The sequence below is a fragment of the Panulirus ornatus genome, chromosome 30 (assembly GCF_036320965.1).
Source record: "Panulirus ornatus isolate Po-2019 chromosome 30, ASM3632096v1, whole genome shotgun sequence".
In the NCBI taxonomy this organism is placed as follows: domain Eukaryota; kingdom Metazoa; phylum Arthropoda; class Malacostraca; order Decapoda; family Palinuridae; genus Panulirus; species Panulirus ornatus.
The window spans coordinates 11,319,187-11,346,125 of record NC_092253.1 but is presented as its reverse complement, the minus strand read 5'-3'; the positions used below and the strand labels follow the sequence as shown (position 1 = coordinate 11,346,125).

The following is a 26,939-nucleotide window of genomic DNA, read 5'->3' as shown; positions in this document are numbered from 1 at the left end:
GAAAGACACATATCTGTTGGGCGAGACCTTGCCACGAAGCTCTTCAACCCTACAATGCAGACCTTTACTAAGTGGATCCTGTGTACGATGCTTAACATGATGCATAACGAAATGAATAAAACACTGAGGACAGAGAAGCAATAGGTATTCTACCACCTTATCTGGATAGTAATCCTTGTATTAGATGGTCTGTTAAAACAATATCTACAGCTATGTAAGGATAGGATTAATTTAGTTATCAAAGATATAACACTATTTTCTCCTAAATTATACTAAAGGGAGAACTTTGTATGTTTTCATTATAGTGTCAGTACATATTTTGAGAGAAAATTTATAAATCTTAACAAGAAAATACATCAACAATCAGTCATGGATGCTGGGAGACCATTTGATCAAATTAACAAGGATATCATTAAGGTAATCTCATAATCAATACATCCATATTTCGAGCATATATTCCAAATATGGTGGGTGAGACTATTACCTGCATATGACTTTTAACCTGCATAGATACAAGGCTAAAGAAACTCCTGCTAGTTAAGTATCCTGTGAACTATAGTTTCTTTATAACATATGTTCACATTTAATTCCCTTCTCAATTTTTTGTCAGTTGGAAGACACGTTGTAGGTAACATTTATAAAATCTGTTAATACATTTTTAGCTTCTACAGTGTTTTGTAGGATCGACATATTAATCAAGATTATGAATACAAATTACACTCTGTATACAATGTATCTCAAACAGGCAAGAGCAATACCAGATGAGCCATCTTTAACAGCAACATTGAGTAGATCCACAACTCCAGTTGCAGAAGATGCTCCTGATTCAGTGTAAACAGAGTCAGCTCCTGTAGAGCAGATCTCAGGGAGTGGAGAGGAGAATCTTCCTCTTGCCAGACGTGCAAGACAGGAGAGGGGATCGTACAACAGGCTGGGATGATGTTTGCCACAACCATGATATCACTGCCTTCTACTGACGTGGTCGAGAACGTCGTTGGACCAAAGTCTCACTTTGACCGTAACAGAAGACGTCTGTCTAATTTCTATGGAATTGCGCAGGATAGAGACAAAAAGTTGAAAGAAATTAATTCAGACTTGTTGGAAATGAAGTGAAGCTTTTGCGTTTCTGTGGTTTTAAATGATTTGAGATTCCTTAAGAACAACTATGGACTCGAGAAATTATTCGCGTAGAGAGTTCTTTGGACTTAGAAAGTGCCACTGCAAAAGTGGCTACCTTAACAAATTAGCGTTCGTGTTGGAAAGGCATTCTTCATTGCAGCATTTTATATCATACCCATAAATCATATGGAAACATTGATCAAGACTTCTTCATGTGTCCTTCATATTGAAATCTTTTATGTTTTAGATCAATTTCTGCTTTTCTAATACTTTTGTATTTATTGGATTTAAGTGTTTTCTTCAAAATATACTATAAAGTGACTGATGAATGTGTTTCTTTTTATTCATGCGATTTGCGTAGCTCATGAACTAGGAGAAATTTAGCCTACTCAGATCATGTATTGGACAGCTAAATTACCCAAACTATAACGTAAGCAGTCACATTGCCCGTTTCAAGAACTAGGTAAAATGACTGCTCAGTATGTGAACTAGGCAATTTCTACAGACGGGGACGTAACATACATGCCATTTGTATACGTTTGTATCACTCATAATTAAATTCAGTGTTTTAGTCTTACCACCTCATGACCTTAACCAATTCTTTCTTTCCATTTCGTCAGCCTTGTTTTGTTAAATGGATCAGTTAAGAAAAATTATATGTAGTCAAAAAAAAATGTAAATGAAAAGATGACACAGGCCCTGATTAATTACTTTTCAGGGAAATCCTTTCCAATGCGTAAAGCTTTAGGTGTGAATTAAGGTACACACCACCGTCAACCAGACGGAACTGCCAATAATATTAGTTAGAGTAACGAGAAAATCTTTAGCTAGCAACTATGATTGTACAGCTGCTTTGGTGAAGATGACCTATGTTGAGTTAAGAATAATTATCTGTGGTGCTCTCCTGGACAAGCTTCTTCACCAGCAGAGGAGACGTGTGTGATGATGAGCTGCTGTAGTGGGAGCAATTCTCTCCAAGGAACATAAAGAGAGCCAGACCACAGCCTAGCAGCAGAAGGTAGAAGGCACCTTGCAGGTGAGCAAGTCCCAGGCGCACCTTACGGTCACCAACCTCGAGTAATGAGAAGAACATCAAGATAAGATAATGATAGATCATTAAAGATCTCAGTATTAATGACCCGCAACGCGAAGGGAAACTATAATATTCAGAAGAAATTCATCCTTACTTAGATTATCCTCGGTTATGTTGGGTAAGGTTGAAAAGATAGGCATCACGTCTATAAGGAAAGAATTAAAGCGCTTTATTTCATGACCTACCAGCAGCTGTTGCAATTTAAGCAAACGTAATGATGAAAAATGGTAGATGACCAAGTTACAGGAGAAAAATTAATGGTTATATTGTTAACTTGCCAGTAACTATGCTGTCGTATGTAGTACCTCAATGATATCGTAGTCGTTCAGCTCCTTTTCTTCTCCCGGGTCTTTTTCTGTTTTCGTCTTCCTCCTATTGCTAGAGAGAATGTCCTGTAGCCAATAATCTACCAATCCTGCATCTACCATGTGTTGCATCATTGTGCTAATGCGGTGACGGAAGGGGGCGCCTCTCCTGCATGAAAACATCGGTCGTTGATAATGAAGAGAAAAATCTTTTACATTTCTTACGTAATATGAATGTCGAAGCAATGACAATAGATGCTTTTACACACACACACACACACATATATATATATATATATATATATATATATATATATATATATATATATATATATATATATATATCGCTACCTCGCAAACGCGGGAGACAGCGACAAAGCAAAAAAAAAAAAAAAAAAAAAAAAAATATATATATATATATATATATATATATATATATATATATATATATATATATATATATATATATATATATATATCACTTCTCCTCCCTGGCTTTTCACTAATCCCCGGCTGTGACGACGAGTTGACCTGCACTGAACTCCATCTAAATTGTATTTCTCCTGGGGTAGCTCTTAGAGAAGACCACAACTTGAGTGTACTAGACCACAGTGTGCATAACAGTAAAACTCTTAGTGGTGTGCGCAATGTAGAGGGTATAGCCAAAGAACAGAAACACAACAATCTTTACACTAGGTTACTTAAGGTGCAATGAGTTATTTAGCTCACACCGTTAACGATAATTGCTACGGAGATAAATAACTTGCCTAATCGGGTATACCATTAAGAGGTATGGAAACCCGGCTGACTACTCACAGATTATCAAGGTTGGACCACTTGGTCAGGACAAGGGGAGTGAACATTCGTGTTCACAGGCCGACAGAAGGATGATCGGTTGTTTGGGCTTTACGCCTATCAACTGCCAGGGTCATTAAGGCCGTCAACGTAAGCTACATGTACTAACCGAAAAATCTTTAACACTTTATTTAGGTGTTAACACTTTCTTTAGGTGGTAAAGATAATTCTAAGACCACATACACTCACTATACATGTGTTCATCGACAGGAGCAAGGAGAGTGTGTGTGTCGACCTCGCCTACCCAACTAAGCACAGTTCAAAGCGCGGAAGAATCACTCGTGAAAATTACATCCTTACGAAAGACATTATTGTGAAACTTGAACTTTTACTGTGTCTACTATCGAACTAACTGGGCTAAACATAATTTCACTTATTTAGTAAGGTAAACATTGCAGTTAATTAATGAAAGTGGTGGTAATTTTCCATGACGTATGTGCGTTTCTGATTGCTATAACTTAGTAAGTGGTCCAATTTCACCTGTTTACCTGATGATTCAGTGACAAGTATAGAACATTATAGAATTGGAACCTACTAACGGGTACTGGAGCACATGAAAACGATGGAACCGATTCATTACAGAGCGCTTGAGAACTGATATCGTGACCACCGCCTGGTAGGCTAATGTTGGGATAGACTGTGGCAAAAGCTTCCTGTTTCCATCTAAGACCAACCAATGGTCCGTGAGATCCCCTCATCACATCTCATGACCTGAATGCTTACGAAATGTGATAGTGATGTGCCGATTATGTTGAAGTGGGAGTGTTATGGGAGGATCTTTCTTACATTATGAAGGTGTTTTGTATTTATTGTCGTTAGGCATCTTGATTGCACTATTTTCTATGATTAGTAGATTAGTTATATTTGCTTTTGAGGGGATAGAATATCAGACAGGCGAGACAGTTTAAAGTAGAGCGGAGGAATCGTTTTAAGAGGATGATGAAAGCGTCTTCTTGTCTAAATCTGATACCATTCTAGTGCTCTGAGGGCATTTATTTTGTATTCTGCTTTTTCTCTCAAGTTGATGTTGTGGGGAGTAAATGTTATATGTGTGTCTTATATGACGCATAGAATGTTTGGCGTTTTGCTCAGTGGGAGAGACTGCCTAGTCAAGATGACTAGAGGGTGTGAGCGTGATTCATGTCTATCTGGATTCAAAGGGTAATTGAAGCCTTCTCTGGCGATGCTTACACTCTCTTCTGGGCGAGCCATTGTTCAAGCTGTGTTGTGTAGAGCTTTCTGTTTGATGTTGCTTCTTTGATGCCAGCGCGTTTTGATGTGATTGTGGGGTCGTCTACATACGAAATGATCTTCATGTTGAGATTTGCCTGATGTAATGAGAGGTCGTGTAGGAAGACAGTGAAACGAGCTGGAGAAAGAAATGCTCCTTGGGAACTCCATTGTAGCGTTTAAGTGTGTTTGAGGTGAAGCCATTGTGAGTGACTCTGGCAGTGAGGCTAGCGATGAAGTTGGCTAGCCACTCTCCGTCGCTGTTGTGGAGGCTAGTGTTAAGTATTTTTTGTGTGAGGGTGTAAGAGAGGACATTCTCAAGTGCTTTGTTGATGTCTATTAACACAATTCCTGTACAGAATGGGGTTGCAGCATGTTGAATCCATCTAGGCAATGTTGTGTAGGCTATAGTGTTTGCGTCCGAAGCCAAGCTGGATGGATAAGAGTTGGACGATTAGTTTGAAACTATTGTGGATCTTTTCTTCTTTCACACAGTTTTGATATGAGAATTGAAGTGATATAAAGTGATAAGAGGAAGAGGAGTTGGGTGATTTCGAGGGTTTTAGGATTGATATTGTGTTAGTAAATGTTTGTGTGTAAAGTTATCTACTACAGAAACAAACAAAAAAGTAAACAAAAGTAAAACAATAAACTTCATACTAAGCAAATCTCTATTAATAAGACAAGACACTTTACAAGAATCCGCCGTAGTTTATCAATTCAAATATGAACAAGGAGATTGTGAGTTCCTATGTGAGAAGCACAACCTGTACACTGTTCAGAACATTTGCCCTACACCTACAAGAAGGCTTCATGAAACTACATGTCACCAAGAAGCATGGGACTACACTAACACAAAAGACAAGTGTTGAGTCTACAAGGATACTACGCCGAGAACAAGACACAAGACGCCTACACATCGCTGAAGCAATTATCAGAGAACAGCCTAAAATCAGTAATCAGAACGTGGATCAAGACATGATGCTACAAATGCATGGTCTTAGCATCACGAGACAGCCAGTGAAGACAACCCGCTCCACTGACCTGTCCACACTCTCATGAAGATGTTTTCATGGACTGAAATCGAACCGCCTACAAAGAAAAAAAAAGAAATTGAGTGATCGGGTCCTGAACATAAAGTAGGGTGAAAGGCGTGCACGGGATAAAGTAGATTGAAAAAATATTGTATATAGAGGTCTACGTGCTCTCCATAGACTGAACCAGGGCATGTGAGGCGGTTGGGGTAAACTATAGAAAAGTCTGCGTGGCCTGGTTGTAGACAGGGACCTGTGGTTTCGATGCATTACACACGACAGATAAAGAATGGATGCGCCTGAATGCGGCCTTCTTCATTTGTTCCTGGCTTTATTTCGCTAAGGCGAGAAACGGCGATGAAATATGAAAAAATATATCCTTACTGTAACATCTTCATTTTCTTGGAAACCCCACATTACAGAAACGGCTAAATCTTCCCCTAAGAACCTGGGAGTCCTGTTTAGATGGAGCAATTTCTTTTCTACTGAACAGTTGCTCCATTTATACAAAGGACTGAGTCGTCCTTGTATGGAGTACTGCTCGCACATCTGTCCGACTTAAAAACTCTTCCAGGCTAACTTCAAAACTTGATTCTCCTGCTATACGCCGTAATGGTGCTTCACTTTCCCTCTTCTGTAGGTATTACTTTAGTGTTTTTGCTCCCGAAAGCTGCTGCTTGTGGGCCCCCACCAGCTATACCACGCAATACTCTGCAAGCTGTTGCGTCACATGATTAATGTGTGGCCGTGGGCAACTCGAGGTTGTGCCGTTTTGATAACTGTTTCTTTCCCTACACCTCGAAGCTTTGAAACTATTTACCCTTTCATGTCTTTCCCAATAACTATGACCTGGCACAATCTAAAAGACAGGTTTTTCACTTGCTCCAAAATTCGTAAAAGCTTTCCTTTGTTTTTATCTTATTCCTTCCATTGTTCTTTCTATATTTCAATTAAGGCTCGGACTTGATGTGGACTTCTGTCTATGACTGGAGCCTCCAACGTAAACAAAAATTCGACCGCCTCCAAGTGATGTTTGGACCGCCTTTTGCAGCAATCATGTGAACCCTGCAGCCCCTTACATTCAATTCTATCAATAATAAACTGTTCCATTCATATGATAACATATTTCATTCATTTTCTGTACGAGAAATGTACTGGCAGCAGCACTTTTCATCACATGAATATAAAATCAATCTTCCTAGACACATGTTTTTTGATGCTGTACTACATTGTTGCCCCCTGACGGACCCTAATCACCTGGTTCTAACAGTGACAGAGACGGGGAACAAGAGTACATACAACCTCAGTAGAGATGGGGAACAACAGTACATACAACCTTAGCTAACCTTTGCACATGACTACCAATAACCTTTGCCTCAGGTTACATGTAATCCTCTCATGTTAGGTCATGACACTCGTTGTGATTTGACCTGAAAGGTCAAGTTCTTGAGCAGACGGGATGATGGAGTCCTCACTTACTTCCCTAAGTAATCAAGTTTATAATCTTCAACTGCCCATCTGATAATGTAGAACTTTATATGACATTTATTGGATTAGATTCAACAGTCTGTTAGTTGACATTATCAGTAAGTTTGTAAACAAGGTTATGGATGTTATAGTCTATCGTATGATTGAAATTTCTGGCAGGACAAGAAAAAACTGAAAATGAAATATTTTTTCACTTTCATTTCTTACTACTTCCTCATATACATAAACCATTTTCTTTAGATATTTTCCTATTTCACCAATATATGCACCAAGTGAGCATTCTGTGCAAAGTGATATATCTAAACCTGTGCCTTTTATATTCTTAGACTACTTTCCTACTAGCTTATCACTTAGGGTGTATGTAGATTAGAATGAAGATAATCCGATTCAAGATTTTTGGGGGAAGTTCTCCTTAGTCTTTTGAAACTTTCATTGTAAGAAATGACAATACTCTTATTTTTTTTCTTATCATTGGCGATAGCAGAGCTGTTTGAATTCTTTGTTTCTCCTGCTACCAAACATTTATTGGAAATAAACCACTGTGGATAATACAGACCCTGAAATATATCATTTGATCTCTCTCCCAGTTTCCTCATCAATACACGAATGTTCACACATCTCGTATAACCTTAAGAAGACGGATGACACGATTAATTTCTTTATGTGAGCATCATGAAATGCAATAGTGAATAAGTGAGTCAGAATTTGTTTCTTCCTATATATAGGTAATTTCTATTAATCATTTTGCCATGTTCTTCTTAATCTGAAGTTTTATCTTTATATTAGAATATGAAGCCTATCCCTCAGCGTTTTCTGAAGTCGGTTAAAGTCGCAAGGTGCTTGACTGTATGAGGCCAATTCAGACACATTATTTTATATTTCTCTCTAGTTACAGAGTCTATGTTGGATTCCATAGAAAGAAAACACCAGACTTCTCCGACCGCCAAGAAGCACAGAACAGAACCCCCGGCTGGCCGGATCATAGCTACTATTTTTTGCAATGTTTCATGGAGTCTGCTGAGTGACTATATCCCATGTAGACCAACGATCACAAACGACTGTTGTGGGTGAGCGATTAAGAAATTACTTACTGATCTAGGAAGAAACAGTCGAAAAAGATTGGCTAAATGTTAGTTCCTTCTCCCTAGCAAGGAGCCAGACTTAAGGACTGGTAATACACGAGCTGATTTTCGCGTTTGTGGTTTCAAGCAACTCGACCACACTTGATTCAGCCTCAGGTGACTATTAGTAGTCTCGATACTTGAGTTCCCACCTGCCTGGTCGCCACTTATATAATGAGTTTATGAAGACTAGTGAGCCTGGTCTGACCAACAGACAGATGACTTCCCACCTGCCTGGTCGCCACTTATATAATGAGTTTATGAAGACTAGTGTGCCTGGTCTGACCAACAGACAGATGACTTCCATTACACGAGCTTGAGGATCAGTGGAGAGTATATCGAGAAACAGGAATTGTTTTTGTGACTTTCTTTTAACTCTACACTTTACTGGCTGAACAGTTTAATTGCTTCATATGTAAATGAATGATACAGCTGGAATTTTGTGTATTCCTCATTCATCGTCGAATTAGGAATCACTAAAAGGTAGTACCACCTTTCTTTCATTAAGATGTGTGATGTGAAAAAATGAGCTCTCGAACAATTTTCATTTTTTTAGATGAAACTGCGTCTAGTATCTTACTATTAACAAAAAATGATCTATGTGTGTCTGTAAACAGACATTGGTCTTTGCACTTATTTTCCAAACTTTCGAGCCTGTTGTCCTGACCTTCAAACTAACCCTACTAATGGTCATGATATAAGACAGAAGAAAAAATTTATGTATTCACAATTGCCTGAGTGATAATCAAATATATCCATAGTGTCAAAATTCATTAGTAAAAACATCATACTTACACCATCAGAGGCTAACAGTTGTCATTAAGATATATGGGGTAATCGAGAGCCTGTTGCAGGGTTTGATTGCTCAAGATTCTTTTTCAAGCTTAAAGTGATAAGAAGTCACAGCCATCGCTCGCATATTATGGCCTACACTTAACACCTGCCATAGACTCACCTGAATGCCCATCCCATGCCAAAGAACAGAAGGTACTCTGTTTTGCCGACGTGGATGGGTGTGTAGCCACGGCTGTCAGTTATGCTGGTAGCCACGATCGCCAAGCCAAAGTTCTTGTAGGTGATGTGTGAGTAGCTCCCCTTCAACACTCTCCGGAACTGCTCGTCAGTCGAGGCATACTGGGGGTTGCAGTAGAAATTCGGTTAGTAAAAGCAGCGTCAAACAGGAATTAAGAGGCGGTTCTTTTTCATCAAGGCTTGCAGATGTTGGTACAATCTCAATTCTAAAATGCAATAACGGAAGAGTGGAAACTATCGAAGTTATTGAGGTGCTACCTACGGGATGATGGATAACTTCAGCAGAGTAAGTTGGTTTTTGTGGAGTGAGTTTCTAAGCAAGGAGTGACTGTCCTTCCTGGATCATATAGGAACGCACAAGAAAGTAAAATTTTTCTGTTACTAGGGGAAAAGATATCTGGGATGCATGTTTTTGGATTTAACTCTTCCTAACATACTGACGGCCAATATGTATAAAAGTCGATAAAGTTTCTCTGTTATATTACTCAAGAGGAAGAATGCAGAATTACAGCTCTGTGATCCCCTTTCATCAACTGTGTAGTAAGATATTAGCAAAGTCCCTTTGCTCTGCGTTGGTATCCCGATGCCATGCGACATTTCTGACCTGCGAAATAAGTAAATATGGAACAAGTGCACATAAGCACGGGCTGCACACGTGAGGTACGTGCTTCCCAGAATTATGGTAAGACGATCTGCGACACTTTATGTTCAGCGGCAACTTCATTAATGAGTAGGTCACCACTTCGTTGTCGAATTTTGTGCGTGAGTGACCTCTGTTGATAACATAGACTCTGTTGATAACATAGCCTCCGTTCATAACACAGACTCTGTTGATAACATAGCCTTTGTACATAACATAGACTTTGTTGATAACATAGACTCTGGTGATGGCTTCTGAGCATCTCTAACTTTGGGAACGGCTCTAAAATGAAGAATTATAACTTTCCGTCGTTGGAAAGAGCCAAAAGTTAGCCACCATACTCTTTTGTTTATCACAATCTAGACTTCCTCTGGTATCTTCGCAGATATAACTGATGTGTAATGTAAAGACTTTGAGAAAATATGTTCACTTAATGTGGTGACTCTTTGCATTTACCCCGACAAAGTAAGTGTCACTAATGCCTTTTTGTAGTACTTATCCTCTAACATCCAGTCTCTCTTCTTAGCTTTCATAATGTCGGTTCCTACAGTTGTGAAAAGAATATTTAATGAGAATATATTTGATAAATGATGGTTTCAAATGCAGTGGTCCATTGCAGTATGGAGTTTACGTTACAACAGTGTCGTAAATAAATTCCCTTGATAATGAATATATGGTTCGTCAAAAGTCAATAGTATTACAATGTGATCATATCAAGCATACAGTGAAAATACTTTAGTGGTTATCCATTTTGCACGTTCAGGTGTTTCACAGTGAATCACACTAAATATGTGACGCGTTGTGGCAAGCCAATTTATTTGCGGAGGTCAGATATCTCGCTTGACACTGGTAAGATGATGACCTCGGTTACAATATCAGAATTTATTTTCTTGGCTCATCAGAACATACTGTTGTGAAGCAGGGACAAAAGATCACCTTCTACAAGCAATTTGGACGGCATAATAACATGCAAATGAAAATATCGAAAGGTAACTTATGACGTTGCGTGGATTCTAAGGTACATTTACCACTGTAAGTGAACTGGATTCAAAGTTCATCATGTTTAGATAAATTGTTTAAGATAAATTTAAACATATCCAAGACAACTGTCTCAAAGGAGAAAGATATAATCCAAACATACCTTATGCCAAGTTAATTGGCATGACTTTGAATACTGTGAAAAAATCGTTGCTTTAGAATAATTACTGGAAAGAAAGATGACAAGTCGAAGATGCAACAAGTGTCAAATAAACAATGGTAATGACTATATCTTAAACAATCTCTCTCTTCTAATCCTCAACATGTATTGATCATTCCATCACAACTTGCCTGCATATTTTCACGAATTCTCTGCATATCAGGATCTGGATGATATTTGAAATACAACGAAGTGGAATCATTGGCGAAGCTTGTCCCCCAGCCCCAGCCTTCACGGGCCAGCAGGTCCTGGAAGCTGTTGATGGTAGGCATCTTGTCCTGGACGATAAGATGCGACATCAGGGAGGAGCGGTAGGTGTTCGTCAGTATAAGGCACGACAATAGCCACACTCCCACCAACACCTGAAAGTACATTACAGTTACACAACGGATAGTACAACATTACTGAACATATCCACAAACACATATCCAAAGTCACACACATAGGCACCCAAAAAACGCATACTTATATACGTAAACATACATGCACGCACATGTAATCTTACAGTTAACAATATATACATTTAGGAATAGAGACATACACATACACAGAGACGGGCATCCACAGGCAAAACTTAGAAGACAGAAAGAGTTGAAATTAAACAGGGTTCCGTAAGTGACTCTAGACCTGATTCTGAAAGGAATACAGGTTATATAAAGAGGGAAAGGCAAAAGAAGGAAGAGAATTGTATAAAAGCAAAGACCATGATGAAACCTACAGGAGAGAGAGAGAGAGAGAGAGAGAGAGAGAGAGAGAGAGAGAGAGAGAGAGAGAGAGAGAGAGAGAGAGAGAGAGAGAGAGAGATGTATATATATTTATATATTTTTTCATACTGTTTACCATTTCCCGCAATAACGAGGTAGCGCTAAAAACAGAGGACTGAGCCTTTCAGGGAATATCCACACTTCGCCCCTTCTCTGCTCCCCTTTAAGAAAATCAAAAAAAAAAAGAGACGGAAGGATTTCCAGCCCTCCACTCCCTCCCCTTTTAGTCGCCTTCTAGGACACGCAGGAAAAACTTGGGAAGCTTTCTTTCTCCCCTATCCCCAGGAAAAATGTATATAAATATATATATATATATATATATATATATATATATATATATATATATATATATAAATATATTTGTGTGTGTGTGAGTGTGTGCGCCTGTGTGCGTGTGTGTGTGTGTGTGTGTGTGTGTGTGTGTGTATTCAGATGCAAATGGGAGTAAAGACATGGTACATGTATACAAAGTTAAGAGACGGAGCCACAGGAGTGTATAACTATCTACCGTTAACACACCAATGATATTCACAAACCGCTATCACTCCTAGACACACACACACACACACACACAAATGTACCCTTCATTAAACATATACACCAACATGCACTTGTACAAGCGTCACTAACCCGACCAGTAGGATTACCAGCAGGGTTATGGGAATATTCCTCCATCAACACGCTCGTACCATACAGGAAGACGTAGCTGAGTTCCAGCTTCTGACCGCCTGCCATCAACGACCAAACCTTCTGCATCAGCCACAGTGCGACGCACCACACAAGAAAACTGACGAACAGTGTCAACCAGACCATTCCTGAAGATATCACCAGAGAAAGTAAATCATAGAATATGTCCCATATAACTCGATAAACTAGTTTGCCCTTACTTCGAGCTAATCATGATAAGAATTTGATATTCAAGTTAGATGAGTTGACCATCAGAAGCCTTCTTGAAATGTCTAAATGGGGAAATTATCCTCTCAATTAAGGCAGTAAGGGATGAGGAAATTTTTGCAGGGTAATACTAAGAAAACAGTACATTGCTTTTGGAAATGCATGAATAAGCAATGAGAACGAAGTTGTTCATTCCCTGAGACGACGTAAAACACACGAGATTATATCTTTGGCTCACTCTATAGGCAGTTCTCAAAATAATTGAAACGTATGAGTGACATCTGTAATGAACAAGCAAAATTATCGCGCTGTTATCCGAACAGTATTACATTCATTGATTAAGGAACAGATTTTTAAGAACAGATGTGGTGTATCAACCATTTTCATTTTAAGAAAAATGTTCTGAAAACGTAAAAGAAGAAGAGTTTTAGAAAACGATATCTGGCGTCTTTGTGTTGAACACATGTCGGTCGCTCATTCCATGACAAAGTACTTCAACTAACTCCCTACAAAACAATATTATCACTTTGTCATAACTTGAGACTTATTTCCATTGATATATGTATCTTCTTCATAAATATTTTCAGAAGAATGAGTAACACTCTCTAAAACTATGTCATCAGTGGATATCTTAGTTTTTTTTAGACCATTTTCAACATTTGATCCCTGTGATTATTTCAGGGATTAGATGGCATCGCATCAAGGTTTCGAAAGACCTTGTGGGATTACTTTGGGATTTATGATCTATTGATAGTTAACTGCAGAATGAACGATCATTGTCAATTTTAGGAAGAGATGAAATATCGTAGTTAAAACGGGCAGTCAATGGACAGAATTATTAATTGTGAACGGATGTAAGAACAGCTTATCTCAAATACGTCTCTTTCCCATTACACTGTTTCGTATATGTATGTGAATTATATCTAAGTTATTCTTTTATCGCTTTACTAGGATGCCTCAGAAAGAATTATAAGGGGGTGAATTCGCTATCAGGAAATTTCTTCACTGATTTCTAACGGAATACATCACCCTGAAACAGGAAAAAAACTAGACCGCAGTATCTTAGCAAGATCCATTAAACAAATCGTATGATCTTTATATTTACCATTCCCTTCAGTATGTGCAGTAGAGCCCGTGTTCACTTGACGGTGTGAAATATGGAACCAGAAATACCTAGGAGTGGTCCAAGTAGCATCACTAATTAGAAACAGGATATGAAGTAATTCAACTGATGTGTTTGAGCAGAACGAACCACATATACCGTCAGATAGCTAGATTCACTGAGCAAATATACAAGGAGGAAGACCGTGGTTCAGGTCGTGCGAAGAACGAGAGGCAAAGCAATACCTAAGAACGGTCTGATGATGGCCAGATGTTGTGGCAGGAGTCTTGGCTTTAGAGTAAATATAGCGATGCGTTCCTGGGTGTAAAGGGCGGAGTAATCCACGACGTGTACTCTGGTTGGTGTGAGGTTGAGATCGAGGCCAAAGTCTGCCTGCTGGTGTTGGAGGGTGCCTATTATCCCCGTCCAGTTCCCGTTACCAAGGTCCATACCCCACTGACCATCCGGTGGCTCCCGCACCCCATACCTGTGAAAGATGCTTCCATGTTACGTGCTGGGGGGATAACCTGAGGGATAGTAGTAAACATACACTACGTTGAAATGTTGTTCTGTTTATCTGAAAAAGTACTACTGTCTAAAGTGAAAATAAGTCCTCGCACAACACCCCCACACTATCTAAACTTCATCTGATCTTTTTTAATATTTTCCTTTAAAATAAAACTATGCAGGGAAATACAGTGATATGCCTTTCCATCGATTTATTTTTCATTTGGTTGGAATTACTGTATTCGGATCTTTTCCAAATTCTTCATCTCTCTCTCTCTCTCTCTCTCTCTCTCTCTCTCTCTCTCTCTCTCTCTCTCTCTCTCTCTCTCTCTCTCTCTCTCTCTCTCTCTCTCTTAACCCTAACTTTAAAAGGGCGGATTACAATGGACTGCACGACGCGTTAAAGAGGCTCGCCCTTGTTGGTTCATGCCCAAAGGAATTATAGGCCAGTTTCAAGTGTTATTTTATGCACCATCAAGTCACAGCCATTCCCATGCACGACATCAACAATAAAACCAAAAACAAGCCTGACTGGTACTTCCAAGACATGGTATAAGCAATACGACGCAGAAGAAAACTCTCTAAACTTATGAAATCAGATAATGACCCAAATATTGCAACGCAACGCAACACAATCAAAAGGCAAGTGAGAAGCTTTATCGAAGAAACCAAGAAAGAGGAAGTGAGTATTGCAAGAGATAGCTATAGAGATTCTAAAAGATTTGGTAGATATATCAGTAATAAGAAACATATAAGAAATGGAATAGAACCCTTAGTAAACAAAGAATGGGAACCCATTTTGGAAGATAAAAGCGTAACAACAACTTTGAACAAGTCTTCTAGTTTTGTTTTACGCTTGAAAACAATAACATTTATAAACAGCACTCACACGATACAAGAATTCACCGTCACACTTGGAGAAGTACAAACACGGATAGATAACTTGAAGCCTGATATAAGCCTAGGTCCAGATCGTTTCTATCAAGAAGTAATTGAAAACGTCAAACGCAAAATTTTCAGGACCGTTAAGCCATATTTCCAATAAATCTCTATAAGATGTAATAGTCTCACAGGACTGGAGACTAGCAGACATCACTCCTATATATAGAAAAATGGAAGCCGCGAAATACCTAGTAATTATCGTCCTATTACCCTCATATCAATTAAATGTGAACTCGGGAGTCGATTAGAGATGAATAAGTAACTTATCTGGAACAACACAGCTTGATCAATATTACACAGCATAATTCTATGAGGTGCAGATTATGCTTTGACTAACCTTCTTGCATATCGTCATAGGTTGTTCAATAGATACGACAAGAGAAAAGCAATAGATAGGATATTTTTGAGCTTCTAGAAAGCCTTCGAAAATGTTGAATTGAAGTACAAAGTCCGGGTCCCTAAGAATTACTGGCTACCAAGGAAATTGGATTGAATCCTGGTTACATGATAGGGAAAGAGAGACTTCTAATGAATGGAGACTCATCACCATGGTCACTCGTTACTAATGGAGTCCCTTAGGGGCCGATACTTGGCCCATTTCAAATATGATATTAGCGTAGGGCTCAATAGCCCAGTCTCCAAATCTGCAGGTGACACGCAAATCTTCAGTGCCATATTAAATGAAAAAGATAGGCTAACATAGACAAGAGGATCTAGATAAAATCTCTGATTGGTCACATAAATGGCAAATGCCATTTAACATCAATAAATGTAAGCTATTACAAGTCGGAAACCTATATAAATAATTTGATTATGAACTAATGGACCACAAGATAAAAGACACGGTAGTGTGAGAGATCTAGGGGTCACTGTCTCCAAAAATTCAGATTCTGAGATATGCCCTTGGCACAGTCATTCAATACGCATTGGTGACCACAGTAATGCTATATCTAAATATTGGCAAGAAAGCGATCACCTTGTAAACCTTAACAACCCAATCACATTGTACCCCTCATCTGATTAGGTTACCCGTAATGATATTAGATCTGTATTGCTAATATCAAGAACCTTAATGGTAGGTGCTTTGAATACGGAAGTGAATAATATGGCAGATGAGGGTATAGCTTGGAGCATGGGGGTATTAAGTAATGTGGGTGCAATGGTTAACTGTTTGTGGAGATTTTCGGAAAGTATAAGTGATGCGGGTGAGAACAGGGTGTAGAAAGAAGGGGAGCTTGTAAGAACGATGTGTGAGAAGAAATACCAATCGGAATTATACCAAGCGAGACTTGGTGAAGGATGGCAAAAGGTGAGAGTAAATGCAGCTAGTGAATTGAGTAAGGAATGGAAGGTGTTAACATGTGCGACTCATTATCAGTAAAGCTATCCTCTACACCATGAAGATATCATGATTAACGTACCACAAAATAATATTGTCTATGTCCAATGGATGGTATATATGCATTTTCATCTTACGTGAAGTTGGCGTGGGCGGTGAAGCTGTTCATCATTCTAATATCAACGGAGTCTAAGGGGATGTAAGTGGTTCCCAGTTCCTCACTATTCCGTTTAAAACTCGAGAACGGAAAGAAGGGAATAGCTAAGATGTCGAACTTATGGCCCATGAAGTCCTCTGGCTGCTCTGAAATATTAATCATTGCTACATGTAAGATTCATTATCACCTTACATTAAGAAAACATGAAATTAGACAGATTTTTATCTAGAATACTCAAAAGCCTGATGAAAACAAGTGGTTTCGTGAAACGCTGAATTCTATGATTTCAAAAATTTTCGAATGTGTCTGAAGCATAACTTTAACTTAAAACAAAAACTTTTCTGATTGTAATGGAGGACTTGAGGTTATTTGCAACAAATTTTGCTATAAAAGGCTTCAAAAAAAAATGCTTCCTTTACATAGACAATTACGTGCATATTCGTCGATGAATTCATCTCTTTGTATCGATGTCTCTGTCTATAATCAAAGAATCTTATATATATATATATATATATATATATATATATATATATATATATATATATATATATATATATATATATATATATATATATATATCCTGGGGAGGATCACAATTGAGATCGTGATCAAGTATGTTCCTATGAGTCCACTGGGTAATGAAACACGAAAAGTTCCCAAGTGCACTTTCGTGTAATAATTACATCATCAGGAGAGATACAAGAAAGAAATATAACAGTCAGTTGATATACAACGAAGAGACATAACTAAGACGCCATTTGGTAAACAAGTGACTGTCCGAATGGAGGTCTGGTGCGTCCAACACTGACTACAAGCGTATCTTAAACTTATTATGTGGTCAAAAAGAGGATCTGTTTACACGTTTTATCAATAATAAAGCTATCCAATTGGCATAGACCTTCACTTATATTAAGGTTATGCCTCTTTATGTATTCAATGACAGAAGATTCATTGATAATTCTCGTTGTACTGGAGATGACATTACCCCAGTAATACAGTGATCATAGATTTTAAAGTGGTTAAACAAGACATTTGAGTCTTGTCCTGTTCTTAAACTATATCTATGTTGCTTATGTCTAGCAGAAAAATCATTACCTGTTTGCCCAACATAAAAGTTATCACAATTTCTACATGGTACTTTAGAGATGCATCCAGCAGAACTTTCTGACAAGTTCTTGATTAAAATATCATTTATGGTATTATTGTTGCTGAGGGCAACATTTACATTATGAGATCTGAGCAACATGGGAAGTAAAGTAAAATTATTATCAAAACGGATCCCTTAAAAGGTTCTTGGTGTCAAAAGGAGGTTTGGGTTCAACTATATAAAGTCATTTCTTTGCCAGCTTAAGGGATTTGTCAATGAAATATCTAAGATACTTTAACTTGGATCCAATAGAATATATCTTCTCAAACTCATCATCAATAAACTCTGGACTGCAAATGCATAATGCCCAAAGGAAAATAGACTGAAATGATGGTAGTTTAACTTTATGCTCCGCTGAGTAATAATGGATATATGAGCATGCATTGGCAGGTTTTCTGCATATGCTAAACTTAAACTTGTTTCCATCACTATGGGTCATGCAATATAGAAATAGTAATATACCATTATTTTCATTTTCCACAGTATATTTGATAGAAGGTACTAAATTGTTCAGTAAGGGGACAAATGTTTTTAAATTTCCCTGTGCTGGCTAAACACAAAGAACATCATTTACTTGCGTAAACCAAATTGCATTAGAAGATAAATTATCCTTTATCAATTTTGCTTTAAAGAATTCCATATAAAGATTACCTAAAACAGATGAAAGAGGGTTAACCATTGACATACCAACTTTTTCAGCATAATACTCTCCATTGAATAGAAATACACAATTTCTTTCAGACAATTCTATCAGTTCAATAAAAACACATCTTTAAACAGGTGAATGAATATCATCCAAAACATGAAATAAACATTCTAAGAGGTCATCAACAGGATCTTTTGTGAAGAGTGAAGAAACATCAGAGCTAACAAGTTTGAAATCAAAATTAACAATGAGAGTATTAAGCTTGCTAGCTAAATCTACATTGTTCAAGATATCAGATACTGATATCTTACCCATTGATGGCATTAAGAAATTAAACAACCATCGACAATTTATGTGTGATTGAGCTTACTTAACTCACTAAAGGCCTTGTAGCAAAATTCGGTTTATGTCTTTTGATAAGTCCATATATATGTGTTATCTTTCTCCAATTCATTGCTGACCATATAGTGTCCCAGCTAGGTATCTTCGTCATTACACAAAAGTGCACTTGGGAACTAATCGTGTTTCATTTCCTAGTGGACTCACAGGAATATACTTGATCACGGGCTCGAATGTGATCCTTTCCAACACACACACACACACACACACACACACACACACACACACACACACATATATATATATATATATATATATATATATATATATATATATATATATATATATATATATATATATATATATATATATATATACATTTTTTTTTTTTTTTTGTCTTTCTTTTCTTTCAAACTATTCGCCATTTCCCGCGTTAGCAAGGTAGCATTAAGAACAGAGGACTGGGCCTCTGAGGGAATATCCTCACCTGGCCCCCTTCTCTGTTCCTTATATATATATATATATATATATATATATATATATATATATATATATATATATATATATATATATATATATATATATTTTTTTTTTTATACTGTTCGCCATTTCCCGCATTAGCGAGGTAGCGTTAAGAACAGAGGACTGGGCCTTTGAGGGAATATCCTCACATGGCCCCCTTCTCTGTTCCTCCTTTTGGAAAATTGAAAAAAAAAAAAATGAGAGGTGAGGATTTCCAGCCCCCCCGCTCCCTTCCCTTTTAGTCGCCTTCTACGACACGCAGGGAATACGTGGGAAGTATTCTTTCTCCTGGTTCAATCCATTGACAGCACCTCGACCCCGGTATACCACATCGTTCCAATTCACTCCACTCCTTGCACGCCCTTCACCCTCCTGCATGTTCAGGGCCAAATCCTCAAAATCTTTTTCACTCCATCTTTCCACCTCCTATTTGGTCTCCCACTTCTCGTTCCCTCCACCTCCGACACATATATCCTCTTGGTCAATCTTTCCTCACTCATTCTCTCCATGTGACCAAACCATTTCAAAACACCCTCCTCTGCTCTGTCAACCACACTCGTTTTATTACCACACATCTCTCTTAGCCTTACATTACTTACTCGATCAAACCTCCTCACACCACATATTGTCCTCAAACATCTCATTTCCAGCACATCCACCCTCCTCCGCACAACTCTATACATAGCCCACGCCTTGCAACCATATAGCATTGGTGGAACCCCTATTCCTTCAAACATACCCATTTTTGCTTTCCGAGGCAATGTTCTCGACTTCCACACATTCTTCAACGCTCCCAGAATTTTCGCCCCCTCCCCCACCATATGATTCACTTCCTCTTCCATTGTTCCATCCGCTGCCAAATCCACTCCCAGATATCTAAAACACTTCACTTTCTCCAGTTTTTCTCCATTCAAACTTACCTCCCAATTGACTTGTCCCTCAACACTACTGTACCTAATAACCTTGCTCTTATCTACATTTACTCTCAACTTTCTTCTTTCACTCACATTACCAAACTCAGTCACCAGCTTCTGCAGTTTCTCACACGAATCAGCCACCAGCGCTGTATCATCAGCGAACGACAACTGACTCACTTCCCAAGCTCTCTCATCCCCAACAGACTGCATACTTGCCCCTCTTTCCAAAACTCTTGCATTCACCTCCCTAACAACCACATCCATAAACAAATCAAACAACAATGGAGACATCACACACCTCTGCCGCAAGCCAACATTCACTGAGAACCAATCACTTTCCTCTCTTCCTACACGTACACATGCCTTACACCCTCGTTAAAAACTTTTCACTACTTCTAACAACTTGCCTCCCACACCATATATTCTTAATACCTTCCACAGAGGATCTCTATCAACTCTATCGTATGACTTCTCCAGATCCATAAATGCCACATACAAATCCATTTGCTTTTCCAGGTATTTCTCACATACATTCTTCAATGCAACACCTGATCCACACATCCTCTACCACTTCTTAAACCAAACTGCCTAATCTGATGCTCTGTACATGCCTTCACCCTCTCAATCAATACCCTCCCATATAATTGACCAGGAATACTCATCAAACTTATACCTCTGTAATTTGAGCACTCACTTTTATCCCCTTTGCCTTTATACAATGGCACTATGCAAGCATTCTTCCAATCCTCAGGCACCTCACCATGAGTTATACATACGTTAAACAACCTTAGCAACCAATTAACAATACAGTCAACCCCTTTTTTAATAGATTCCACTGCAATACCATCCAAACCCGGTGCCGTTCCCGCTTTCATCTTCCGGAAAGCTTTTACTACCTCTTTTCTGTTTATCACATCATTCTCCCTATCCCTCTCACTTTGCACACCACCTCGACCAAAATACCCTATATCTGCCACTCTATCATCAATCACACTCAACAAACACTCAAAATAATCACTACATCTCCTTCTCACATCACCACTACTTGTTATCATCTCCCTATTAGCTCCCTTCACTGAAGTTCCCATTTGCTCCCTTGTCTTACGCAGTTTACTTACCTCCTTCCAAAACATGTCTTAATTCGCCATTTCCCGCATCAGCGAGGCAGCGTTAAGAAGAGAGGACTGATCCTTATAGAGAATATCCTCACTTGACCCCTTTCTCTGTTCTTTCTTTTAGAAAATTAAGAAACGCCATGGGAGGATTTCATCCACTCGCTCCCTCCCCTTTTAGTCTCCTACAACACGTAAGGAATACGTGGGAGTATTCTTTCTCCCCTATCCCCAGGGATAAAGGCTTTTTAGAACTGATTATCATTAATGTGGCATCAAGAAGGAATACAACATACCTAGGAATATGTCATCTGTGTGGTGCTGGTTAGATAACTTCCAGTGACGATGGAAGTGGATGCCCACCTCACCGTTGTTACAGTACAGACACCGTCGGTACATTTTCACCGTCCCGCTCCATGCTGAGGCAGGAAACGAAAGGAAGAAAGGTTACATGAAGAAAGAGAGACACAGGAGGGAAATCTCACAGCTTAGCTCTTCGTGGGGAGAAGGAGGTATCATAACAGCCAATCCCTCTCAGCCAGTGGCGCCGCTCCGAATCAGCGCAGAGATTTAGCGGTTCGTTTCTACTGCAGTAGGTCTTAAGTAAATCAAAGGTCAGGTGCAAATGTAGGAAAACAAAATTTGTGTAAGTTATGTACTGTCAAGTTTTGTATATTAGAACAGGAAGGTGTGAGATTTGGGGTTGAATACTAGCAACCCACATGTGCAGTAAACAAAGGGGAAAAAATGACAACGCTCTGGGCCATAAAAACTCACATAACAAACGCCGCAGTGCTCTTGAATCCCTTGGGGTAATACCTCCCTGATGGGTACTTGCCTGCCACCTGCTGCTACCATTACAAAATAGCAGCAGAATTTCATATCTGTTCGCAGTTTCTGTTTTTGCGCGAGGTTGAGACAAGAACAGACGAACAAAGACCTCATTTGCTCACATCCATTCTCTAGGTGTCATATATGATGCACAGAAACCACAGCTTCCTATCACAACCAGGTCTTATAGGCTATTCCTTAGCTTTCCATCACCATCTCATATGCGCTGGTTCAGTTCACAGAAAGCACTATGGTCCTATATATCCTGTCACTCCAATTTCCCGACATCCCATGCACGCTTGAAACCCATCTACATATTCAGGTTCCGGTTACCTCAAAGTATCTTTCACTCCATCCTTCCACCACCGCTTCGACTTTCCCCTTTTCTTTGCTACCTTTGCTTCTGACAAGTATAGCTTCTTAGTCATCCTCTCTCTCAGCCCAAACCATTTCAGCACATCCTGTTCAGCTTTTACACACATACTTCTCTTGCTGCGACACTTCTCTCTTACACTGTCATTTCTTATTCCATTAACCCTCCTCATATGAAGAAACTGTCGTTAGAAACTTCATTTTCATCACATCAATTTCCATACCCTTACTGAATACACGATACCACCCAAATATAGCCTCATTACTCATTCTTAACTCATCTCTCGCATCAAACTAACTAACGTACTCACTCAGCTGCTCCCAAAACATTCGCTTCTCATCATCTTTCTTTTCGTGAGCACGTGCATAAGCGTTGATGATCATCGTCTCTCGGAATCCAGTCTCATTTCTACACACATTAGTCTGGAGTTCCCTTCGCTACAACGTTTCAAACATTTCTACAACTCCTGTTTAAGCAGATGTGCTACTCCTTCCTGATCTCTTGATTTCACACGAACCCCTGAATTTACTCCTAAGACATTCCAAAACTATTCTTTCCCTGTACCTTTACTTTTCTTTCATTCAGAGGTAGATCTCCCAGGTTCCTTTCCACAAGCATACTGCCTATCTCTCCCTTTTTTCATCTTGATTACATCCACAGACACTTAGACACCTCACCCTGAGCCTTCGAGGAGGATGAGCACTTCTAATCTGGCTCTTTCTCCTGCTCCAACTTTTGCAAAGAGAAATACAGAAAGGGGGAAGTCTTCCAGCCACTCCTAGTCACTTTCCATTACACACAAGGAATACATCAGGAATCAAGTATCCTCCATGTGCGTCAGTGAAAATTGATACCTTATTGGAATCATATTCAAAGGGATTATCTACTGCAGTGTCTTGATAGTGAGTAGTGCAGCCTTTCTTGGAAAGTACTGACCAGAGATAAAAAACTGTTAGCAACAGCACCTTCAATATTGACAAGTGAGTACACGCAGAAACGTATCACTGTTGGCTGGTTGTACCTTTCTCAGTGGTTCCTCTCTTAAGCTTCGTGTTCTGTGAGAGTTTCTTGTAAAGATGAGGAACAAAATACAGGAGGTGCTTAGCGTTGTGGAGACTTGGATGGAGGAGTGTACCTTCCATATCTGGACGCTCACCCAGTATCAAAATGTGTATTTCAGGCCACAGCCATAGCCCAGACATCTCAAAAAACCTGTGTAAAGAATAGAATTTGTCGAGTAAATTTTCACCGTAGGCCACAGTCAGTTGTATTAGCATTCAGTATGCTTAGGTACTAGAAATGCTGTGGTGAATCCCGCAAATTTGACCATGTTAACTGATACACTGTGCCTTATGTCCCATATCAGGTACCTTCTATGATGATCTTAAAAGTTCTTCTGGGTATACTATCTAGATATGAGTGTAGTGTTCTTGTTACAGAGATAATAAACTAGCAATCAAGATGGTTAAATCTACTGTGCTAAAACACTAGTTGTTGTGGTCATTCCCTCTTGATTTTGGGGAAGCCTTATCGTATGATTCTGTCTTCCCTGAACTGAGTTGATAAAGATAATCATATAATCAAAGATAATTTGACATTCATGTAAGTATACTTTTAAAAAGTTATATAGATGATTTACCTTCTATGCATCTACTGCTAGTGAAGTGAAAACTAATGCTACTATTTTTCATACAAAAGGCTGTGTTAAATTACCTGAAAAAAACAGAAAAAAAACAGTGGTTATGCTCTAAACCAACATGATATGCAATGCGCCTTATAAGCAAAATATAACGAAGAATAAGTCGAGGTCACTTGCAACATACGAGCTACCAAGAGTACAGTGAGACCCGGTAAACAAATTAACATGTCACCAGGAACAACTGTATTACACGGACTAAGGTAGGGTTGATCATCTTTACAATGAAAGATAATTACATTACTTAACATTTGTGATCCCATATATTGTTATCGACAATACTTAAGATATGATGTGAACACAGTTTACATGAAGACCGTTATGAGCTTCGTGGCGTAAGGAAAGAAGCAAGTATCAAAGGGGCCTACCCTTCAGCTGCAAACTGCCACAGAGTAATCATATGACATAGCAGCTTGCCGAGTATTGCGTTGTCCAGCTAGTGGTGGGACACACAAGCAGCCAGTTCATGGGAATAGAAACCTAAGTAATGCATATAAAAGAGGGAAAATGATCCAACATTGCGGCGAAGAGTAAGTTTGGAAATAAGCCTGGGAGAGTTCACAAGTCGGACCGCTTTCGACTTAACTCTGTCAATTAGGAATGCAGAGCTAGAACCACCACAGATGTGAGAGCAGTACTCCTTACAAGGACGAATAAACCCTTTGTATAAACGGAGCAACTGTTCAGAAGAAAAGAAATTTAAGACATCTAAACAAGACTCCTAGTTTCTTAGGGGCATCCTTATCTATTTCCGTAATGTTGGTTTTCCAAGAAAGAGTGGGTATTACGCTAATACCAAGTATATCCATGGAGTTAAGAGGTGGAGTTACAGAACCGTCAAAGGAGAGAGACGATTTGCGAGGAATTTTCGAGAGAGAGAAGGATAAGTTTAACTGGGTCTTCGAGGGTTTAGATTTAACCACCACACTGAGATATCCTGGCCAAGTCTGACTTTATTGAAGAAGTTGTGTCGAAACGAGTGGGATAGGAGAGAGCAGAATTGAAGGACGTGGAGGAATGTAAAGTTTTCTGCGTATGAATAATTTGTTTATTTGGGGAAGAATGGGGATCGATGGTGAAAAGGAGAAAAAGTGTCGGGAATAGAAAAGAATTTAATGAATATTAGGCTTTAGTGCAAATCTGTACTGGACAAGAGTGTATAGATCACGTGGATCATTCACAGAGGGATAGATTTAGGTCAAAATTAATACCTCATATATTCAAAACGAATTTTTGCGATAGATATCTACAAGTTCTCTTTAGCCTGATAATGCAGCTGAACGTGTTTTAGTAACTATGCCTTGAAAACTGAAGCATTGTAAGAAAAGGCCGTATGTATTATCATCTATGATCACATCAAGTTATAACCTTTCCATTTACGTGCATTCATTGCTCATATATTGCCATGATCATACACCTCTATGACAATGGGTGAGATAAGTTGACCAAATCGCAGTGTAACTACCAAGTTATTTTATAGTCGCATTCACAACAATAAGAAAAATTCCCATGCTCTTTCAATCACTTTTGGTAAAACAGAAAATATATATATGCAAGTAGTGTTGGTCCGCTAGCAGTGGTGGTAATAACAGATCAGACAGGTACAGATACAGTAGGAAGAGGATCTGGAAAAAATGGTCAAATTCTCTATTCTTTTTTCATTCAACGGAAAGAAAGCAAAAGACACATGAATAAAAACAGTTTTAAAGAAATTACACATGCAGTCTACACATGCAAGAATTGTTGGTCCGTGAGACTCGTCAGAGAGGGTTTGAACCCTATTACATGTGTTTGTCACACATCACCTGAAGGCCAGGGTGTCATCGGTCAGGTGGAGGATCAGGGCGCGGCAGGTGTGCCGGGCTTCCCCCCACAGTCCTTGAAGGAGGTGGTCCTGTGCTGGCTGGTCCTGGGAAAACAACGACTCCGCCTCCACCACCAAGCTGCCTACGTCATCATCACATAACTGCCTGGAAGGAGAAAAAGATGACCTAAAATCCTCTAATCTGTTCTCTGTAAAGCACCGTACGTATGATAGAGTGCAGAAGTACTAGTAGTTCAGTATGTATAAGAGAAGGATCCTATCAAGCTCATTAACAATCATAATCACACTAGAAGCCAGTTGGCAGTAATCTTTTTTGGTCACTAGTTTTTGAGGAATCTGTCACGTACGAATATTGCTTCTATTGCTTCTATTGCTTCTATTGCTATTAGATATCAGGACTGACAATACTTATTTCAAAGCAGTTTACCTGTTGATGTGTTGTAGCAGCTGGGAATGTTGTGTTGTAGCGGCCAGCACCAGGTGACACTTAGCCAAGTACTGTTCTACCACTTGGCCGACCACCACTGCCACTTGGTGACCATCTTCAAAAACAGTATCAGCTCTCTGGGCCGCTGTGTCAATCGCCGCAACAGTAAGCAGGAACAGGAAAAAGGCTGAACATCGCTGCATCGTGAACAGGAGAATAATTGGCTTCTTTCCTTACCACTGGATCATATGCGTATAGAGAAGTCTGACGGTGCGATGAAAAAA

General features: G+C 39.1%; 1 protein-coding gene across 1 annotated transcript; it reads right to left on the bottom strand.

The window, feature by feature from the left end:
• Positions 1-2,496: 2,496 nt before the first annotated feature.
• Positions 2,497-26,858, bottom strand: LOC139758269 (glutamate receptor ionotropic, delta-1-like). The gene is made up of 7 exons (XM_071679480.1): positions 26,656-26,858; positions 26,209-26,373; positions 14,121-14,362; positions 12,510-12,694; positions 11,247-11,477; positions 9,201-9,379; positions 2,497-2,686 (listed from the first exon to the last, which is right to left on the bottom strand). Exons 1-7 carry the CDS (start codon positions 26,856-26,858, stop codon positions 2,497-2,499), a joined length of 1,395 nt encoding a protein of 464 aa, XP_071535581.1.
• Between the last annotated feature and the right edge of the window lie 81 nt (positions 26,859-26,939).